Genomic DNA, 19,987 nt, shown 5'->3' with positions numbered 1-19,987 from the left:
AAAATAGAAAAAGCAGGGGGAGAGGGGGAACAATGAGCAGGGGTGGATTATGAGCCAGGGGGAAATGATGAGTGGGGGGGGGGGAGATGAGGCAGAGAAGGGTAATGATGAGCAGGAGGGATTATGAGCAAGGGGGAAATGATGAGCTGGGGTGGAATGATGAGTCAGAGGGGGTAATGATGAGCAGGGGGGAAGGATGCACTGGGGGAATGATAAGGGGGGAATGATGAGGGGGGAGGATGATGAGGGGGCGGAAAGATGAGGAGGCGGAAAGATGAGCAGGGGGAAATGATGAGCAGTGGAAATCAAAGGGGAAAAGAGGCACACAGGGGATCAGAGGGGGGATAAATGTTGCACAGGGGCTGATACAATGGGAGGAATGATGTGGCACGGGAAAGAGGGGGGGCAAACTGAGGAGCAGGGGGAATAAAAGTTGGGGGGGATGATGAGGGATATAGTTCAGAGCTTCCAAGTAATTTATTTTACATTTATCTTTTTTCCCTAAAATTTTCCTGTGAATTTGAGGGTGTGTGTTATACACTGATAAATACAGTAATCACTTATATTGTATACAGATTCTGTATAGTGTACTGGTCTGTGTATAGGGGTTTTATTCAGTACAGTATGGTGGTATTATCCAGTTATTGTGTGGTGGTAAATATTTACTCCTTATATACTGGTATTATTGGTCCTGGAAAATTATTTTACCAATCTTAAAGTGTTTCTTATATATATAAAATGTTGTTTATTTTGTGTGTAGGGGTGGTAGAGGGATTCGGGTAGAATAGGGGCAGAAGTGTGTCCAGCAGCAAAGCATCACAGGGGGCCCTTACTTTTTTTGGTCCGGGGGCCCTAATTGTTGTCAGTCCGTCCCTGCCTGTTAGTTTAATAAATTTTGCTGATAAGCCTTAGATCAAGGTGCATATTTTAGATGTGCAACCATGTCTGTTTTTTCCTCTATTTGAATTCACATAGTAATTTATATAAGTTTAAAATAAAGTCTTTGGTATTGTCATGCAATAAAATGTAGTAAATTTTCACTAAAAAATTTCAATCCTCCATATAAACTATTATGGCATTCCATTTTAGACTATTCTCTTATGAAAGATGTCAAATCTTTTGATCTGGCCTTAAAAAAATATGAATTTTTGGAAAAAAATAAGTGGAACATAAAGGTTAGTACTGTTTTTATTTGTTGTTTTTTTATATTTTTTCTACCACCATGTTGAGAAGATAAATGGGTATTCTGGTCTTATGTAAATAAAGCTTGTCTAGTTAAAACATATTTTATTTCATTATAAAGATGTGTTTTATGGATTAACTATTTATAAGATCCCAGCTTACAGCTTTTGAGTGGAAAGTTTGCGTTGGTTAAATATTTCCCTGGTATGGGCCACTTCCACAAGGTAGTACATTTGTATCAGTATCAGTGTAAGAGTAAAACAGACATAGAGAAAAAGTAAAATGTGTCTTGAAGCCAGTTTGTCTTAAATGTTTCAAATGGGCCTTATTCTGGTGGGGGGATGCTAGGGTAGCTTGTATTTTAATTTCAACCAGGGGATTGGAAAAGGGATTTTTTTTTTTTTTTTTGGGGAGGATCTACTATAGGGAACATTAGAAATGACCCAGTAATAGATGAATCAAACAATACAGATCCTCCAGCAAATGACCCCTAATTATAAAACAAGTGTGGATAGAACTTGATCCCAATACCTGTTTGCATTTTTAATATACATTTTTGGTATTATTTTGAGCACATTAATGGGGTTATCTTAACAAAACCAATAAAAGTGACGTTTTAAAGGGGTTACCCTAGGGCACAGTCCTGGAAGGGCAATAGGCCCTGAAGGGAATTGGTTTAGAAATATAATTTACCCTGGGTACTCCATGGGAGATTGATTATAAAGTTATTCTGGTGGGGTCCAAAAAGCTATTATATTTTATCTGTCCAGAAGCAGCCACAGGGAGAGCACTGTCCTAATAATGTTCAACTGATACAGGAGAATCTCACCTTTTGAAAACACATTGGGTTTTATTTACTAACGTGATCCCTACTCTATTTTGTCAGGTTTTTTTTTGTCCCTCGCAACACAATTTACGACCAAAAAAAACAAAACCCTCCATTTTACAAGAAAAACCCGAAAAGGGGGCATGGCCATGGTATAGAGTGGGCGTGGTACCAACAAAAGGGGCATGGCCCCAACAGTTTTGAAAAATCCCAACATATTTACTATGGTTTCCAAAGAAAATGTGGTGGATTTGAGCTGAGGAAAACCCGACAGATCAGAACAGTTTTAAAAAAAAGCAAAACGTAGGGAAAAGTGCAAAATGTAGGGAAACCTTAGTAAATACCTTGGGAAATACCAGTCGGAAATCAAAAACCCACAAAGAAACCTACACTCCACTCTTAGTAAATAAACCCCATTGCAAGGCTATTTTCTCACATTCTTTTTTGGGCCATAAAATGGTCCACAAACAGATGTTTTATGGTTCAAAAAATGTCCCAAATGGCTGTATTTCCCACCTGAATTCTTTTAAATTCAACAGGAATCAGCTTTTCCACACAGTTTAATTTAATGGCCATAATTGTTACAGTCATAACATTAAGCACTGGGGACTTTTATAAGGCCATCTACATGCTAAGATATGGCTGTATTTAGGTATGGGATTTTAGACATGGGGTGTAATTATCCTCCAAAAAAGTCTCCTTTACAAAGAAACTTATTCGGAGCTGTAAGTTTTGCTGTAGCCCAAGACACATCTATAAATAAAGTAAAAAAAATTAAATAAAAAAACAAGGAGAAATATGGTCAAAATACAAAAAGAAAGTTGAAAACAAATATCTGAAAAATTCTGATCATTTATGTGTGTAAGGCTAGGTTACCATACAGGTTTTCTTCTGGCATTTTTTGGAAAACTGCCACTACAGTTTTTGAGCAAAATTCTGAAGTGGATGCAGCTGAAGGGAGAAGTATAAATCCATTATAAGTTTACATTCCATTTGAACACACTTTGGGCTTTGGCTCAAAAATGCCAGAAAAAAAACTGTGTGGAAACCTAGCCTTAGGCTAGGTTTCTACTTGGTTTTTTTCTGGCAGTTTTTGGAAAACTGCCACTGCAGTTTTTGAGCCAAAGTCAGAAGTGGATCCATAAGGGAGGAGAAGTATAAGTCCTTCCTTTATATGTCCTATTCCTTTAGAATACACTTCTGGCTTTGGCTCAAAAACTGCAGTGGCAGTTTTCCAAAAACTGACAGAAAAAAAAACAAGTGGAAAACTAGCCTTAAAATAGCAATTTTTGGAAGTTCAAGACTGGAAATCTGCAACCAACATGTCATATATAAGCTGGAATTTTGATGTAACAGGGAGTACATGATTGAACACAATGGGAAAAATATGTACATTTCTGTTGATCAACAGCAAGATATTGAAGATCCAACAGATCTACCTTTCAGTAATAGATTGCACTTGCATCTACTGTGCTTTTTATCACCATGTAGGAAGAGTCTGTAATTCGAACCAAGAGAAGTGTGGACCCATCCCGTACAACATGTCTTATCCATTTGAAGGCTGACTACTTTTTTTTCAACAGATTTAGAAGCTTACAGGAAGCAATATCTCAGGTATAAACAGAACATAGATACATATAATATATATATATATATATATATATATATATATATATATATATACTATAAAAATAATGTATGACAGAGAATAACTGTACAACTATTGGAAAGATGCCCATTAATTCTTTAAAGATTCAATTAGAACTGAATAGTGTAGACTTATTATTGCAGCACTTGATTTTTCAGACTTTGTTATTAGAAGTGAATCAAGAACAACATATTTCATATGCAAATATATTTATTAAAGTACAACATAAAATTCATATAGCAAGTGGTAGGGGCCAGTAGTATTTACATATACATAGAAAGATAGTGTAAATGGGATCATGGATGGCCAGGGGAAGACTAGTATGTCCCTATGTAATGGCCCTGCCTAGCGGTACTGCAGGTCCCCTGTCCTTATGACCTGGGCCTACACTGGAACCTCCTAGTGACCCTAGGTTACATAGGGGCAAACAATCGTAGTACTGTATCGAGCAGTTGAGCTTGGCCAATGTCCCATATGATCCATTTGACAGTGTACTATACAGGAATAGACATACATGTGGTAAAATACAGTACAATATCTAGACCCGAGGGTTGTATCCAGGGGTATATAGTAGTATTCACTTTACAGGCCCACAGTTATATGTGTTGCATAATTGAAGGTACAATTATGCATTTGACGGAGATAGCATTATTCCAACGCGTTTCGCTAATCCGTGTGGCTACAGATAGCTCATCAGGGATTATAGTTAGCGAATACTGTAAACATAGGGTCATGAGAGACCACACATAAGGTAACAATGCATCATCACATGTAAATGAAGAAATGTACAGTAGATATACTTATATGATGATATATTGAAAGTGACACACTGACACAGCTGGACAGCTGCATACAGGTGGCAATCTTAAATCGGGGTGCTTGATGACACCTGTTTATGTGATGAGAGGAGTCTCCACTCTGACGTAGAATAAGTAGAATGGGTCTTTTGCATAGGTATGCCCGGTTGACAGGGTTAGATGTCGAGGATAGTTGTCATACGGGAGCAACAAGGTCTGATGGCGGGATCCCACAGGTGCGTGATACAATCCGGTCTGGGGGCCCCAAGAGGGAAGCTTGGGAGGAAAGATGATGTCCAGATTATGTACTCCCAGAGATATGGGAGGGATCGGATGAAGGAATCAGGAGGGGTGAGTAAGTCCTGGTCCCTTGGCGTCCGGGTCGAGCGGCTGTCCGTGCGTCATGTGCCTTGAGGGGTGTAGTTTCCAACATAGTATGCCATGTGTTTTTTTTTTCTTTTTTTTGCTGTTCTGGGACCATAGGGGCTTCCTAAATGTGACCTGCCCCTCAAAAACCATTTCAGAAAAACTCACTCTCCAAAATCCCATTGTTGCTCCTTCCCTTCTGAGCCCTCTACTGCGCTCGCCAAGCACTTCACATACACAGGTATGAGGTATTTCCTTACTCGAGAGAAATTAGGTTACAAATTTCGGGGGGCTTTTTCTCCTATTACCCCTTTTAAAAATTCAAAAACTGGGTCTACAAGAACATGCGAGTGTAAAAAGTGAAGATTTTGAATTTTCTCCTTCACTTTGCTGCTATTCCTGTGAGACACCTAAAGGGTTAACAAACTTTCTGAATGTCATTTTGAATACTTTGAGGGGTGCAGTTTTTATAATGGGGTCCATTATGGGGTATTTCTAATATGAAGGCCCTTCAAATCCATTTCAAAACTGAACTGGTCCCTGAAGAATTCCGATTTTGAACATTTTGTGAAAAATGTGAAAATTGCTGCTGAACTTTGAAGCCCTATGATGTCTTCCAAAAGTAAAAACACGTCAACTTTATGATGCAAACATAAATTAGACATATTGTATTTGTGAATCAATATATAATTTATTTGTTATGTCTATTTTCCTTACAAGCGGAGAGCTTCAAAGTTAAAAAAAATTTAACATTTTCAATTTTCAAATTTTTTATCAAATTTTTGAATTTTTCACCAAGACATAATGCAACTATCGACAAAATTTTACCACTAACATAAAGTAGAATATGTCACGAAATAACAATCTCGGAATCAGAATGAAAAATAAAAGCATCCCAGAGTTATTAATGCTTAAAGTGACAGTGGTCAGATGTGCAAAAAATGCTCTTGTCCTTAGGGTTATAATGGGCTCCGTCCCCAAGGGGTTAAGGGGTTAAAATTGAAAAAATCATGAAATTATTGAAATTGATACAGGATTTAATAGACATGTTAATGATAAAAAAAAGACGATACAAAATATTCAAAACATTTATTGAGTATGAGCACCACGCTCAGAAATACATGCACTTACAGGCCTTGGCATGATGTAAGGTAGGTTATCTAAGGAATGTTCTACAACACTGCATGCACTTGGGCACGCAAATCATCAAGAAACCTCACATTGTTAGTAAAATATTTGGCCCAAAACGATTCCTAGATGTTTTTCACAGTGATGTTTACTGCTACTTTCTGTATTGCAATGCAAGTTATGTTTAACAATACTATGCATTTCTGTATTATTTGTAGATTGCTGGATACATGAGATCGGTAAATGCAATATATGATCAAGTAAACTTTAATGGCATCAAACATATTAACTTTAAAGTAAAAGTCTTAAATGTAAGTATGGATCAATAAGTGGTCGGGTTTTATAACCAAAAAATGATATGTCGTTTTCAACAGTTTTTTTTTCTGATTTATGGTGTAGATTTAGAGAATACACAGCTACCTGGTAGCATGTGGCCTGAATATAGTCACCGTGGGTGGGAAGGGCAGAAGTCGGGGTGACTCTTTTCAGGTCATGTGCTGTCAGGTAACAGGTATAGGTTCTGTGAATTTATAGCATGTACAGCAGAAATTATTTTATTGTATTCGCTCCAGTTTTTATAGAATTGTTTTTGTGATTTTGGGATATTTGGAGAAACCAAATAAAAATAAAGCCTTATTACTGTCTGAATTAAATGAAAACCTTAAAGGGGTACCCTGGCCCTAAGACATCTTATCCCCTATCCAAAGCATAGGGGATAAGATGTCTTAGGGCCAGAGTACCCTTAAAAGGGTTCGTTCACATACCCTTTAGAGACTTACAGATCTATATCTTGTTCAATGCTGCAGACATGGGCAGGTAGGTTATAGGGAGATTAAACAAGGTGTTGTCCAAGGACAGTTTTGTAAGCCAGGCCTGACCTGGCTTAGGTTTGTGACTTTTTGGAGGGGTTCGCAACTTTTTTTTATGCCTATGTGCGACATTCACACTTCATAAATTCATGACCACTGCAAATTGAATACTAAAAGTTGCTTGGGAAAAGGCTGTTTGGTGTTGTCTGTGTATCCACAAAAGTCGCAAAAAATAAAATAAAAATATGTTGATGTATACTCCTTATGGGCAGCCTGAACATGAGATAAGAATAGGAAAAGGGCCAGACTGGCACCTGCCACTAGATGGGCACACTTAAACACAAGGACTGAATGAAGCAAAAGGAGGGGAGCAGGTGAATCGATAAAAAAAATTACAATAATAAAATATTATAATTAACCTATTTTTCATCTACACTAAAGCATCAAGGAGGTACTATGCTAGACTAGATAGGAACAGTAACCCTTTAATGACCCTAGACCACCAAGGAAGCTTTAATAGTGTGAAATATTATTTTCCTAATTGCTGTTGTCTAAAAACTGTGTGTGTCTAATAGTCTGAAATTTTTTGGTAGACCTGACAGGTTCCCTTTAAGGAGTATTATTAGTATTATTGTTACTAACTGTATAAAAGGTTTAGGCAAAGTGTGGCTCTCGCACTTTTATTGTTGCATTTAAAATACAATATACTCGACATGCCATAGGAAGTGAAGTTTTACACTGGACAATTCGGGTCAGGGCAGCCTTCATTTTAGAACCATGACATTGCTTGCCAAGTACGGGGAAAACGGCTCACTGATGATCGCTAGGGAAAAAAATGGCCATCAGATTTTTAGAACAGTTTTTCAAACCAAAGATTAATTTTAGCAGTTGTAAATAATAAGTGGGGATTTCCATGAAAATAAGACTTTAGCGTTTTTTTCCTTCATGTATACAGCAGATACAGGGAATGTTACAGCAGCCCTTTAGTACAAAGATTCTGCATATTCAAGTCTGTTAGCTTCCAGAAGGAACAGTTACATTGAGCAGAGTTCATGTCAAACCTGTATGCTTGGCTCCATTTCTATAAGTGTTTAGGAGTGTAAATGCAGAGACTGCCGACGGAGCACCTGGGCCCTAATGATTTAGGGGCGCAAAGTTAATTTTACCACATAAAAAGACACCACTATTATAAATGGCTCTTGGTATTTTTCAAGTACTGTTACATATTTTACATTAGGGCACAGGGGCTTTAACTTATGCCTCTATATATTGACCATTTTACTGGAAACAAAATAAATTTTTCATTGATATTGACTAAAAATGATTTACTGTTCATTACTTGCTTCATTCATAGCATGACCACAGCATCTGGATTTGTTAAATAAAGATGTGTAACCTTACACGAGCAGTGGCTTAGCCTCTACATGGCTTTCCCATTGCTGTACAACAAGCCCATGAGCTGACCAAGTTACATGTCTGTTTCATCCTACAGTAGCAGATCTATTGGCCACTGTACTGAAGGACAGGGGGTAATCTGGAATCTGGAACCAAAAGCGCTCTAAAAATAAATAATAATAACGATAATGATGAAAAATGAAGATGTAGTTACAATTTTACACTGTGCTAACTGAATGTTAACATATTTTGCCATGTGCATTAATTTTTAACCATTGCTTCAGATAATTCAGGAGGAGCAACCCAATAATCCGATGCATTCCGCCTATATTGGACCAGAAAAACTTTTAATGTTACACTCCAGTTCCAACTGGAACAATGTCTGCCTCTCATACTTGCTGACAAATAGGGATTACAATGGAATCCTTGGGCTTGCTTGGACAGGAAAAGAAGGTAAAGTCTGTAGAGGAAAAGTAAAAACAAGGCTTTGGACAAAGGTGAAATGTGAAATAATAAATAAAAATAAGTTTCAATTGCAATATGCTTGATGTAAACTTTTATGTTTAAATGCAAAACAAAAAATACAATTTATGAAGATCACAATGGACAGTTTTCACATATTTGACACAAATAAAACCTGAATAGACAAATAAAAAACAATTCCAGCCCCATATATATACCCCTATAAGTAGACAACTGCCACATTGTAAAAATGCTACCCAACACTTTACACCGCAAAGTATAGTAAAGTATGATCAAAGCAGAGCCTGAAAGTTCCCACATGCCACTTATACAGTCCCTAAGTCTACATATCACATTATCACCTCTACAGGGTAGATCAAACATTATTATTTCAGCTAGAGAGTCAACAAATGACCTGATTAGATACTGGGGTGATTACATGTGAAGCTGCTCATGACTATATGGAAAAAGACTATTGGAAAAATGTGGTCATGGGAGAGTATATTTACTCCATGACTGGGGGGTATGTCATGACTGCAGTGACTTCACTAGCTTGCTCTCCACATCCACAGTACTGGATATTAAGATTAAGTTTGACACGGTAGTCTCGTTTCAGTTGCTAGCTCATTATTCTAGTATATACTTATCCATATTTTTGTACTTTAATATTAGTTCAGGCATTCGTATGTACATGTGGTTAGTATACTGCAATTTGTTAGCACTTTGTAAATTGCAGCAGCAGCTTTGTTGTTCATTTGATTAATTATTTCAGGACAGGACTTGGGGTGAGGGGGTTCATGGCCCCTCCCCGTGTTGTGTTGTGTCCCTTCTTGGGTCTTTTTAAATGTTTTTAAATGTCCTTATTCCTAGCTATTTGTTATGCTATTAGTGTTTTTGTACAATAAAGATTTATTACCATTTAATATTATCTGGGTGTGAACTGGAATACAGTGTTGCTTTTTCTTTTTTGTTTCATTACATGTTTTTTCACTGTAGGTAGCACCCCGATTTATTTATTATCATTACATATATGGTTGAGCACCCCCATTTTCTTATTTTTTCTCACTTCAGCAGATAGGCATTTTCTCCAGAACACTTGCAGGCTTGAATAAAACTTGAATTTAACAACAATCTCCTGCCCAGAAACACAAACATAGGTACGTCTAAATGTGCTTTCCTAGCAGCTATAGGGCACTTGCTGTGGTTTGTCCCTTTAAACATGGTAGTTAGAGGAGGAAAGTGTGAGTATGAGCTAAACTTGTGCACAACTCAGTTACATCGGTTCAATGTACTCCTATCTGCCTTCACTAAAGATTTTTTTTTTATTACTTCCACTACTCTTGTCTTCAGAATAACTGTTGTCTGCCATCAAACCCTCCTCCTCTCCCATTCATGCCTTCTGGGGATCCTGTCCAACAAGTATTTTCACTGTGTAACACAAAAGTGCTTTCATAAATCACTGAATCATCTTCTGTCTCTTGCTACTCTCCTGTTGTTAGCTGCAGGGGATATCTCTCCCAGCTCTGGTGATCTGCACTTGTGCAATCCTGGACATCTAAGAGGCTAGAGCAGTATTATGTGTGTTTCATTGAAGGTTGTGTAAAATTACCGATGGATGTGTCACGTTACATTATTTTCTGGATGAGAAAGGCAATTGCTTACCAGGGAAGCACTTTCCAGAACGTGGAACAGTGCAAAACTTCCTTTGCATATATATTAGTAAATTGACTGTATTCATTTGTGATAGATGAAGATTGGCGTGTAGACTTGTGGGTGATGTGACTTTGGTTAATGTTCGTGACGCCATTAGTGTTAACCTACGAGTACCGAGGGCTGGGTACAGAATACCTCAAATGCCAGGTTAAGGTAACCACTTGAACTTTACTTGAACAATTGCAGGAAGGTAATACAGACAGTTCAACAGATGTGCAATTGTAATGCAGCAAGAAACCACAGTTGCTCCTATGGGATTGCTAGGACTTTTAGTCTTGAGCGACTTGACTTAGAGTTGACTAGACAGAACTTGAATAGATTTGACTAGACTTGACTTTATGGGAGATGATTAGCATGTGGCTTGCGCTGCTGTCACAGGTAGCGCTGCCACCAGATTTGCGTGCCGCGAGCGCACTCCTGTCCCTACTGCCTGCTGCCGGCGGCACCACAGTTCGCATCTCGCAATGCCTCTCCCCTGCCTCGCAATCCTCGCCTCTCCCCTGTCCGTGTCTGTTGGCGCGTGCGTCCTCACCTCCTAGGGCGAGCGTGCAGGCTCTTTAAGATTTAAAGGGCCAGTGCACCATTGATTGGTTCTTTTCTGCACTGACCCTATTAAACCCCGCACTTCCTCAGATCTTTGCCGGATCTTTGTGCTCACTAGCCTAAGAGAAAGCGTTCCCGATTGTGTATTGTCTTACTGTGTACCAGACCTCCTAGCTACGTTCTTGACCTTGCACCTTTGTCACTTGCCCTGACCTTCTGCCTGTCGGGACTTTGCAATTGCCTCATCCTTCCTGTGCCAAGTTACACCTTGGCTGCCTGTGTGGATGAGTCATATCAGGGGTAACGACCTGGGTGCTGCCTGCCGCTGAAAGTCCGTCCCACTTTGCAGCGGGCTCTGGTGAAAACCAGCGGCACCTTGGTCTCCGCGCCCTGGTACGGCCCACGCCATCATCCTCACAGGTTCAGTGGATCCACTTCACCATTGCCATTACAGCTGCTTCACAGTAGGAATTGTAATTTTGGTGTTTACCACCAGAGTGGACTATTATGGACAGGTGCAGCCTGAGGATCTTTACACCTCTATATTTTGGGTGCTGTGGGGTCCATCAGAAACGTATTTTGTCCCCAAAACTTGACTTAGACATGATCCGTGTGAAGAGTGTAGTCACTCTTAATCTGAAAGTTCAGGAACTGGGTCTTGGGCCTTCTCCATGAGGTATGGGACTGGTCACACAGAAGAGGACTTGTCTCTCTCCAGGCTAACACTCAACTCTCAACCAACTGACTGGACTAAACTTCTTCTTGTTTGGTCAGACCCGGGTGGTGACAGGGCTGTAGGCCCTACAACACCAACACCTATGCACTGTACTGTGCATATACGGTACACTGTAAAATGGTCCTTTACAGTTCAATGGCCTCATGTTGAAATATTTTCTATCATTCAATGATGTTATCTGGCCCATTGTAATGTAAACCTACATACAACATCCCATCCAGCCATTCAATGTGAACATTTCACTGATTAAATGCTTATATTACTGCATTTACAGACTCTAACTCTAAATCAGTCACATATGTTAAGAAAGTTAAGAAATGTATTTACAATGTTCAGCCGTGAACTTGAAGCTATGAAGTGACAGGTACACTTTATTCTCAGACTTTAAGTTTACTAGCTGAGAGAGTAGGATATCTAACAATTGTGACCAACAGTATTTGCAAGATTTTTTTTTCCCTAGCTAGAGCAGGTGAAATAAGTATTGAACATGTCACTGTTTTTCTCACTAAATATATTTCCAGACGTGCTACTGACATGAAATTTTCACCAGATGTTAGTAACAACCCAAGTAAATCATACATCCAAAGAAACCAAAACAAATAAGCTCAAAAATTTAGTTATAATGTAAAATGACACAGGGGAAAAAGTATTGAATACACTGTTCAACTGATATTTATGTAATACTTTGTACAAAAGCATTTGTTGTTAAAGGGGTACTCAACTGGAAACATTTTCTTCCAAATCAACTAATACCAGAAAGTTATGCAGATTTGTAAATTACATCTATTAAAAAATCTTAATCCTTCCAGTACTTATCAGCTGCTGTATGCTCCACATGAAGTTCTTTTCTTTTTGAATTTCCTTTCTGTCTGACCACAGTGCTCTCTGCTGACACCTCTGTCCATTTTAGGAACTGTCAGGAGCAGGATAGGTTTGCTATGGGAATTTGCTCTTACTCTGGAGAGAGGTGTCAGCAGAGAGCACTGTGGTCAGACGGAGAGGAAATTCAAAAACAAAATAACTTCCTGTGGAGCATACAGCAGCTGATAAGTACAGGAAGGATTAAGATTTTTAAATAGAAGTTATTTACAAATCTGTTAAACTTTCTGGCACCAGTTGATTAAAAGAAAAATGTTTTCCAGCAGAGTACCCCTTTAATGACAGCTTCAAGACATCTCTTGCATAAAGAAACTAGTCACAGGCAGGACTCTGGTGAGATTTTTGCGCATTCTTCCACACAAACACTTTCAATCTTGAAGGGTCTTTAGGCCTCTTCTATGAGTCATGATCTTCAGTTCTTTTCATTGATTTTCAATGGGATATAAGTCAGATGACTGGCTGTCTTTGAAACCATTTAAGAGTTTCCTTGGCTATGTGTTTAAAACAAAACCCTCTAAAACAATTCATGATATGACTCCATTGTTGAAAAAAATAAGAATTATGGCTTTGACAACCTGAGAAGGAAAAATATATATATGTCAGTTATGAGAAGTCTATTACTGTATTTTTAAACCACTACTTGCCCTTTCTGAAGATAAAATTAAGTAATTCAGGAATATTTTACATATGTTTTATGCATTATGTTTCCACAGGGAATAATGGGGGTATTTGTTCTAAGTTCTCCAAACTAAAAGAAGGTCCTGACACAGAGGGATCACTAAACACTGGAATAGTAACGATACAAAAGTATGGACAATATTTGCCACCAAGACTTATCCATATTACTCTGGCACATGAATTTGGACATAGCTTGGGATCTCCGGTAAGCATACATTGTGGTGACAGTTTTTTTCTTTTTTGTAAAGAAAGCAAAACACTTTGGGGCTATGATCACACAGTATTTAGGGCCTTATTATCACACTTTTTATGTTTGTAGTTTTTTTTCAGCCATGTATTTGTCTTTGGTTTATTTTATGGCTATAATAGAGAACACTACAACTCTGTAGTGTTGACTATATGTAGCATGGAGCGATGGAGAGGCAAGTGGGGATAAGGAGCTGACAGCCGCAGTGACTGCAATGGCTTTGTAGGGGCGGGTGGCTGGAGGAAGCGGAGGATACTATAATGAAAAGGATACGGCCAGTTCTATGATAAATTCATATTAGCTGTTGGATGCCCTCATTGGTCACCACTGATGAAATGTAAAAATTATAAAATGTATTCACTACGAATTCCTGCATCCCTACTGCATCATTCCATCAGAAAAGACTTGCTATAAGTGCTTTATTTTTTTTGTATGAATATTGTCTGTACATAGCCTAAGGATATGCTCACATACTGTTTTCCATTGTTTTACCTGCAAAGAAAAAAAAGATTGTTTTGCAGCCGTCTTTTGCTAAATAACATTCATCGTTATCTAAAATAATGGTTGTTAAACAATACAATGTGCCCTTAGACAAGTTTAGTTTATTTCTTTGCTAAATATAGATATTAAAATACATGATACATTATATATATATTTTGCTGACCGAGTACCGATACTTTAGTTCTAGTACTCGCCGATACCAAGTACGAGTACTTTTATTTTAAAGGGAATCTGACAGCATGGTGACCCGGTCTCTGGCGCTGTTTACCGTGCTGATATGTGGGTCCTTGTTGTGTACAATGGAGGCGGCTGCTGTAGTATGAGCCAAGATTTCTCTCTTCTCCATTGGACAGAACAGGGAATTTGCATTGGCGGCGAAACCGGGTCACCTGCACCTATCTACCTATAAATTGAAGTTAGTGCAGGTGACTCTGCTGTAAGATTGCCTATAATAGTAGGGAGTATCCCCCTTTAGACATTAGCAGTGCCCCCCCTTTAGACATTAGCAGGGCCCCCCTTTAGACATTAGCAGGGCCCCCCCCTTTAGACATTAGCAGGGCCCCCCCTTTAGACATTAGCTGGGCCCCCCCCCCTTTAGACATTAGCAGGGCCCCCCCCCCCTTTAGACATTAGCAGGGCCCCCCCTTTAGACATTAGCAGGGCCCCCCCTTTAGACATTAGCAGGGCCCCCCCTTTAGACATTAGCAGGGCCCCTTTAGACATTAACAGGGCCCCCCTGTAGACATTAGCAGGGCCCCCAGTGGACATTAGCAGGGCCCCCAGTGGACATTAGCAGGGCCCCCAGTGGACATTAGCAGGGCCCCCAGTGGACATTAGCAGGGCCCCCCTTTAGACATTAGCAGGGCCCCCCTTTAGACATTAGCAGGGCCCCCTTTAGACATTAGCAGGGCCCCCTTTAGACATTAGCAGGGCCCCCTTTAGACATTAGCAGGGCCCCCTTTAGACTTTAGCAGGGCCCCCCTTTTGACATTAGCAGGGTCCCCCTTTAGACATTAGCCGCCCCCCCCTTTAGACATTGGCCGGGCCCCCCCTTTAGACATTTGCAGTGCCCCCCCTTTAGACATTAGCAGGCCCCCCCCTTTAGACATTAGCAGGGCCCCCCTTTAGACATTAGCTGGGCCCCCCTGTAGACATTAGCAGAGCCCCCCTGTAGACATTAGCAGGGCCCCATTTAGACATAAGCAGGACCCCCCTTTAGACAGCTAGCAGGGACCCCCCTTTAGACAGCAGGGCCCCCTTTAGACATTAGTAGGGCCCCCCTGTAGATAGAGTTGCCACCTTTCCCTCAGAAAAATACCGGTCGTGGGTGTGGCTATGTGGGGGTGGTGCTAAAAAGGGGAGGGGCCCGATTGCACAGAGGACGAGGGATCAGGGGTAAAGAAATGGCACAGGGGATGGGATGGATACAATATAAATGCGGGGGGAACTTTCCTATATCGCACAAAAAAATTACATTTAGAGAATAAAACTTACAATTGTAAATAACATTTATTTAACAACAGGCAATAAATTTAAGGGGTTACCCAGCAAATACAAATATAATATAAATACATTTGACAACCTCACCAAATAGTGCAAATGCAAACATTGTAACAGCTCCTCTGTATAAACACAACAAACAAAAAAAAATAGGATGAAAAAATCATCAAAACCAAATTGATACCGATAAAGCCCACATATAGCTCTGTAGGTGGAAAACTGAAAATGTTGTACTGAATAAAACCACTATATACAGACCAGTATACTATAAAGGATCTGTATAAGTGATTATATACAGGACCATATGGCGGTAGATATCAGCTGTACACAGGATGTGTATACCATATAAGTGATTACAGTTACATTTTGGGACTCACAATTACGTATTTTCTGATCAGCGGCGTCCTCTTTCCTTTTCTTCTCCGTTCGGATAACACCGCCATGTGGATCTCTTAACATCTGCAGGAAAAACATGTCAGACTCTGCATATATTCAGTGCCCTCCCCTCCTCTACACAATCTTTCCATCTATAGGCCCACAAACTGTAATAATGCCCTCCTTGGTGTCCTGCACAGTAAAAGGGCAGGTAGGTAGGTAGCCAGGTAAATAGGTAACTAGGTAGGTAGATCAGGAAGCCGGATATGTAGGTAGGTGACAAGCCAGGTAGGTAGGGGGCTAGCTAGGTAGTTAGACAGCCATGTATGAAGGCCAGGTACATAGTTAGATAGCTGGGTATGTAGGTAAGTAGTTAGGCATCCAGGTATAAAGTTAGGTAGCCCCCCAAATAAGTATAGGCAGTTACCCCCCCCCCCGTTCCCTATAGGCAGAGTCACCCCCTCTCTTCCTCATAGGTGTAGGCAGTTACCCCCCTCCCTCTCTTCCCCATAGGTATAGGCAGTTACCCCCCTCCCTCTCTTCCCCATAGGTATAGGCAGTTACCCCCCCTCTCTTCACCATAGGTATAGGCAGTTACCCCCCCTCTCTCTTCCCCATAGGTATAGGCAGTTACCCCCCCCCCCCCTCTTCCCCATAGGTTTAGGCAGCTACCCCCCCTCTCTTCCCCATAGGTATAGGCAATTACCCCCCCCCCCCTCTTCCCCATAGGTATAGGCAGTTACTCTCCCCCCCCTCTTCCCTATAGGTATAGGCAGTTACCCTCCCTCTATCTTCCCCATAGGTATAGTAAGTTACCCCCTCTCTCTTCCCCATAGGTATAGTAAGTTACCCCCCTCTCTCTTCCCCATAGGTATAGTAAGTTACCCCCCCTCTCTCTTCCCCATAGGTATAGTAAGTTACCCCCCCTCTCTCTTCCCCATAGGTATAGTAAGTTACCCTCCCCCCTTCTTCCCCATGGAATTGGGTTGGGGGGGGGGGGAATTGCCACAGGGGAATTGGGGTGGGTGGGGTGGAATTCAGAGACACACAGACACAAACACTGACTGACTGACAGACACACAAACACTGACTGACAGACACACAAACACTGACACACACATAGTAACAGACACACACAGACACACTTACCTACTACCGCAGCACCTCTCCAGTCTCCTCTCAGTCTCGGCGAGTGACGTGACGTCCTGCGCGGGTCTGTGGAGTGACGTCACTTCCGCAACGTCCCTCCGCAGATCCAGCCGTCCGGCGGCACAGCATTGCACAGTGCCAGGTAAAGTTTTAGACTGGGACTGGGAGACAGGGACAGCCTCAGAGTCAGACAGGGTGCTGTGCTGAGCGTCATGGTGCAGGCGTGCGCCCGCACCCCCGCTCAGTGGCGCCGGCACCGAACAGAACAGGAGTTTTTTTTTTTTTTTTTAGGTTAGTGTGACGACAGTGAATGAAAAATACTGGCCATTGCATGGCCGGTATTTTTCATCCAAACTTACCGGCACAGCCCGGAATTTGAATGAAAATACCGGCTGTGCCGGTAAAATACCAGCAGGGTGGCAACCCTACCTGTAGACCGCAGCCCTCACCCTTATAGACAGCTCACCTGCAGCTGTCCTCTGTCGGCTGCTGCCGCTCCGCTGCTCCGTCCTCTCCCATCGCATCATGGCGATCTATGGAGGAGCATGTGACATACACGTTACTCTGCTTCCTCCGTAGCGTTATGCTGGACGCAGGGGAGGAGGAGTGACGTGTGTGTCACATGCTCTTCCATCGATCGCCATGATGCAGACTGGAGAACTGGTGTTAGTGAAGATCGGGAAACAGAATCCTTCAACCGTTTTCTTCACTACACCGGGCAGCGGAGCGGCAGCAGGTATCGGACATGGTATCTGAGACATTGAACGAGTCCCCGATACCATGGAAATGGCCAGTATCGGCCTCGATACCGATATTAGTATCCCTACATTTTATTAAAGATAATGAAGTCTTGAAAAAATATACCATCTAGAGGGAGGCAGTAGAGTTTTCTTGACAGCTCTTGCTGCCCTAGGCACTCCGACTGAATACACCACATTTGAATGATTCCACATACATTAGAATTTTTTATAAAGCAGATTTCACAAATATGCAACAAAAATTGTATTTGTTACATGCTGGTTTTGTTGCTGATTTACTGTGAGCCTCACCCCCTATACACAGTTTTTTAAATTTATTTTTTAATCAGGTCACATTATGGCAGCGCAGCCAGATCAGCAGCTAGTATTTATCTTTTTTTTCCTCACTGAAGTGCTGCCCCACAAACACTGCCGCTCTAGGCACAGGCCCACAGGTGCCTAATGACTAATACTGCTCTGCGTACAAACTTGTGTATCTCAGTCTTATTTTATGTGTATGGGAGCCACCAAAAGAGGATATATTAGGGACAAGATGGATTTGGCATACTGAATATAAACCTGCCCAATTCTTTCCACTGAAATAAAAAGAAAAAAAAAACTAACAAAGGGGGATTCCAATATAGCAGGAAACAAGAGCTTGCTGAGAGTTGAAACAAGTTGTACATTTTCATATAGCATTTCTGATGAAAAGTATCATTTGCTTCTCTTTTAGCATGACAAAGGAAATGAATGTGAAAACTTCACTCTCTCCAGCCCCAATGGAAATTATTTGATGTTTCCTTACGCCATGGATGGAAATCAGTACAATAACGACAGATTCTCTGTCTGTTCCATTCATTACATAGCAAATCTTTTGAAAGTAAAAAAGGACAGATGTTTTGTGGGTAAGTGAATTGTGATTGAATGCTTTTTGGGGAAATGTTTATACTACTGAAAATAATACAAGGCAAAATATAATAAATCCACAACATGTGAACACCTCAAACCACAGAAAGAAAAAGACCCTCTAATAAAGTGACCTTATATACAATGGGGCAAAAAAGTATTTAGTCAGCCACCAATTGTGCAAGTTCTCCCACTTAAAAAGATGAGAGGCCTGTAATTTTCATCATATAATCATCACATAATGAGAAAAAAATACATATATTAGTTTTAACCCCTTAAGAACTGAGCCCTTTTTCACTTTAAGAACTCAGCCCTTTTTTGCAATTCTGACCACTGTCACTTTGCATTAATAACTCTGGGATGCTTTTACCAATTATTCTGATTCCGAGATTGTTTTTTCGTGACATATTTTACTTTAAAATAGTGGTAAATTTTCGTTATTACTTGCATCCTTTCTTGTTGAAAAATCCCCAAATTTCATGAAAATTTTGCATTTTTCTAACTTTGAAGCTCTCTGCTTGTAAGGAAAATGGATATTCTAAATAAATGATATATTGATTCACATATACAATATGTCTACTTTATGTTGGCATCATAAAATTGACGTGTTTTTACTTTTGGAAGACATCAGAGAGCTTCAAAGTTCAGCAGCAATTTTCAAATTTTTCACGAAAATTTCAAAATTGGAATTTTTCAAGGACCAGTTCAGTTTGAAGTGGATTTCAGGGGCTTTCATGTTAGAAATACCCCATAAATTACCCCATTATAAAAACTGCACCCCTCAAAGTTTTCAAAATGACATTCACAAAGTTTGTTAACCCTTTAGGGAGGAAAAAACAAAAATGCAAAAACGGAAAAAACCCGTGTCCTTAAGGGGTTAAACGGGGGCGTATGGATATACCCGACATCCTTAAGGGGTTAAAGAATTTATTTGCAAATTATGGTGGAAAATAAGTATTTGGTCAATAACAAAAGTTCATCTCAATACTTTGTTATATACCCTTTGTTGGCAATGACAGAGGTCAAACATTTTCTGTAAGTCTTCACAAGGTTTTCACACAATGTTGCTGATATTTTGGCCCATTCCTCCATGCAGATCTCCTCTAGGGCAGTGATGTTTTGGAGCTGACGCTGGGTAACACGGACTTTCAACTCTCTCAAAAGGTTTTCTATGGGGTTGAGATCTGGAGACTGGCTAGGCCACTCCAGGGACCTTGAAATGCTTCTTACAAAGCCACTTCTTCATTGCCCGGGCAATGTGTTTGGGATCATTGTCATGCTGAAAGACCCAGCCACGTTTCATCTTCAATGCTGATGGAAGGAGTTTTTAACTCAAAATCTCACGATACATGGCCCCATTCATTCTTTCCTTTACACAGATCAGTCTTCCTGGTCCCTTTGCAGAAAAAC

At 40.4% G+C, this 19,987-nt stretch overlaps 1 protein-coding gene across 1 annotated transcript in view; it reads left to right on the top strand.

Moving 5' to 3' along the window:
* LOC130368838 (disintegrin and metalloproteinase domain-containing protein 10-like) overlaps nt 1–19,987 on the top strand; it is a 76,171-nt gene that overhangs the window by 11,057 nt on the left and 45,127 nt on the right. Inside the window, exons 5-10 of the mRNA XM_056573139.1 lie at nt 1,090–1,175; nt 3,500–3,622; nt 6,166–6,258; nt 8,436–8,604; nt 13,198–13,367; nt 18,405–18,576. Of these exons, the coding sequence (XP_056429114.1) occupies nt 1,090–1,175; nt 3,500–3,622; nt 6,166–6,258; nt 8,436–8,604; nt 13,198–13,367; nt 18,405–18,576 (813 nt within the window). The remainder of the gene's footprint in view (nt 1–1,089; nt 1,176–3,499; nt 3,623–6,165; nt 6,259–8,435; nt 8,605–13,197; nt 13,368–18,404; nt 18,577–19,987) is intronic.

Source organism: Hyla sarda, chromosome 1 (assembly GCF_029499605.1).
Source record: "Hyla sarda isolate aHylSar1 chromosome 1, aHylSar1.hap1, whole genome shotgun sequence".
Taxonomy (NCBI): Eukaryota; Metazoa; Chordata; class Amphibia; order Anura; family Hylidae; genus Hyla; species Hyla sarda.
The sequence above is the reverse complement of the archived record's forward strand: the minus strand, read 5'-3'. Positions and strand labels throughout refer to the sequence as shown.